Here is a 2,236-nt window from a genome sequence, read left to right as displayed (position 1 = left end):
GGGGGGGGGGGGGGGGGGGGGGTTGCACTGCATAAAAGAAAAACTCAAACAGCTGATTCCTGTGGAGGATCTCTAACTAAATTCTGCTCACAGCTGTACTGGTATCATACAGTCTTTGTGGATGTATCAGGAACTTATTTGACACACACACTTATTACCTACTTTACATACTGCACATTTTACTGTACACACCTTTGTATAAGCTACAGCTCTATTCTGATATTTATATCTATACAATTATTGTATTTAACCTCTTTCTATACACTCACTGTCTATTTTTTATATTGTCATTTTTAATCAGGCTACATAATTAGTTATTTTTACATGATTTTTCACTTTTACATTATTACTTTAGGGGAAACCGGGGCATCTTGTCACACCAGTTTCTTTCACCTCAATGTCTTGGTCTCAGTACATCACAGTCTCTCATTTTCCAAGTTAAACAATAAAATCTTGTGCGCAAATGATACAATACAATTTTTATATTTACTGCTCACTTTAATACAGAGTTGTCCCATCAGGGTAAATTGTCACATTATATTTTTCAGATTAACTAAAACCTCACCCCCATCAAACTCTTAACCTTAACTCTTCCCTTTGTCTTTCCAACCCTCTGAAAATTCCGACAAAAACAAGATATTTTATGATTAAATATATTTTTCTAATTAAAGGTTTATCATACATCCTCCCGTATATACTCCCTATTTTATCCTATATAATTGTTTCAAATCCATCCTAACCATGTTGTATCCCTATTCAACAATATATGCCAAAAAATCAATGTCTTTGTTTGTTCTCATGTCACAATTCAACAACAACAAACAAATATCATGTGTTCTTACGTCAGCACGCCTCCACCAATGTTAACCAATAATATCAGGTGGAGAAAGTGTCAGAAAGACAGCAACAGCGCTTCAGCTAACTTCAGTCCAGGACTTTGGTTTAGGTACCAACACACACCGTTTCTGTCCTCTATCATGTTCATATCACTGAACACACTTCTGTGTCCAAGTTTTATTACATAAATAGTGCAGTTTAGATTTTTACTTTTAGGGTTGCAAATTTGAAAATTGTGTCAAGAGCAAAATGACTTGAGAGCTGTGCTGACTAGTGAACATCTTACCGCGATCACCAGCCCGATGGTCTCAGACAGAGCAGCGCAGAAGATGAGCGACACGCAAAATATCCCGAAGCACCTCTGCATCTGGGACAGACAGAGGAGAGAGGACATGAGCGGAGAGGAGGACACGCAGACACTGTCTCATCATGTTGGTCAGCAGGAGTGAAGTCTGCAGAAGCAGTGACTTACCTTGGATGTGGTTTTCCCGCCGTCTGTTCCACCTGAACGCAGAAGTTGGTGTATGTGTGTGTGTGTGTGTGTGTGTGTGTGTGGCGGGGAGACTCAGTGGTTGGGATGAAGTGAGGACTCCTCCACCTTTTATTGTCGCTGCAGCCCGACCCCGCTGCTGTCAGCCCGCGTCAGCAGCCCCCCTCCTGCACACGGGATGGGCAGGTCACGAACAAGGCGCGTAATGAAATTCAATATCATATGAGTCCATCATCAGATTTTTTCTTTGTCGCAATCGGAGACACTGGATTGAATTTAAAGAGGGAAAAAGGTCTGCGCGATCCTTCTGTCCTAATCTGATACAGTGGCTTTAACGTGTTTACTCCAGGAGCAGCAGAGGGTCAATAAACATCTGTTTCACGAGCATCACAGACTTTATCTTTTAGGACCTCTTCCCTATGATTATCTTAATGTCTTGTACGTCTTTCATAGTGTTGGTGCAGATTTTTACTGATTTTACTTTGACATAAAATTTGGTAAATTACATTTTAACGGAAGTAGCAGAGCAGTTGTGCTGATATAATAATAAAGATGGAAATTAATAGTAAAATGTATCACTTTAACCCCAACATCCTTGATACCTGTACTAAATGTTATAGCCATAAAGGTTCTTTGTCTCATTGTATGTGGGAGTGGCCCCATATAATCTGTTTTTGGAAGAGGTTGCTGGATTTATCCAGTCAGATCGTAGGCAAGGAGGCTCCTCTTAACCCTATTGTGTATAGTGTGCGGAAACTTCTAGTACTGAAAACTGAAAATGTCAGGTCGACGCATCTATCAACACATCAAAGAATATTTCAATCAAGGGCAGAAATCAAACTGTGTCTTTTCATACAAGATTATCTTCAAATCAGTTCTCGTCAGCTAACGAGTTAATAAGGATTGTTG

General features: G+C 39.9%; 1 protein-coding gene across 2 annotated transcripts in view; it reads right to left on the bottom strand.

Moving 5' to 3' along the window:
• Positions 1-1,426, bottom strand: part of gal (galanin/GMAP prepropeptide) — a 10,624-nt gene extending 9,198 nt beyond the window's left edge. The window contains exons 1-2 of one of the 2 annotated variants that reach the window (XM_023397447.2): positions 1,310-1,426; positions 1,124-1,204 (exon numbers count right to left, since the gene is read on the bottom strand). In XM_023397447.2, coding sequence (XP_023253215.1) covers positions 1,124-1,204 — 81 coding nt within the window. In that variant the 5' untranslated portion in view covers positions 1,310-1,426. The remainder of the gene's footprint in view (positions 1-1,123; positions 1,205-1,309) is intronic. The other variant, XM_023397448.2, reaches the window with a different exon arrangement.
• Positions 1,427-2,236: the final 810 nt, after the last annotated feature.

This window comes from Seriola lalandi, unplaced genomic scaffold, assembly GCF_002814215.2.
Source record: "Seriola lalandi dorsalis isolate HSWRI2012SDOR001 ecotype SW California unplaced genomic scaffold, Sedor1 jcf7180002055008, whole genome shotgun sequence".
Taxonomy (NCBI): Eukaryota; Metazoa; Chordata; class Actinopteri; order Carangiformes; family Carangidae; genus Seriola; species Seriola lalandi.
The sequence above is the reverse complement of the archived record's forward strand: the minus strand, read 5'-3'. Positions and strand labels throughout refer to the sequence as shown.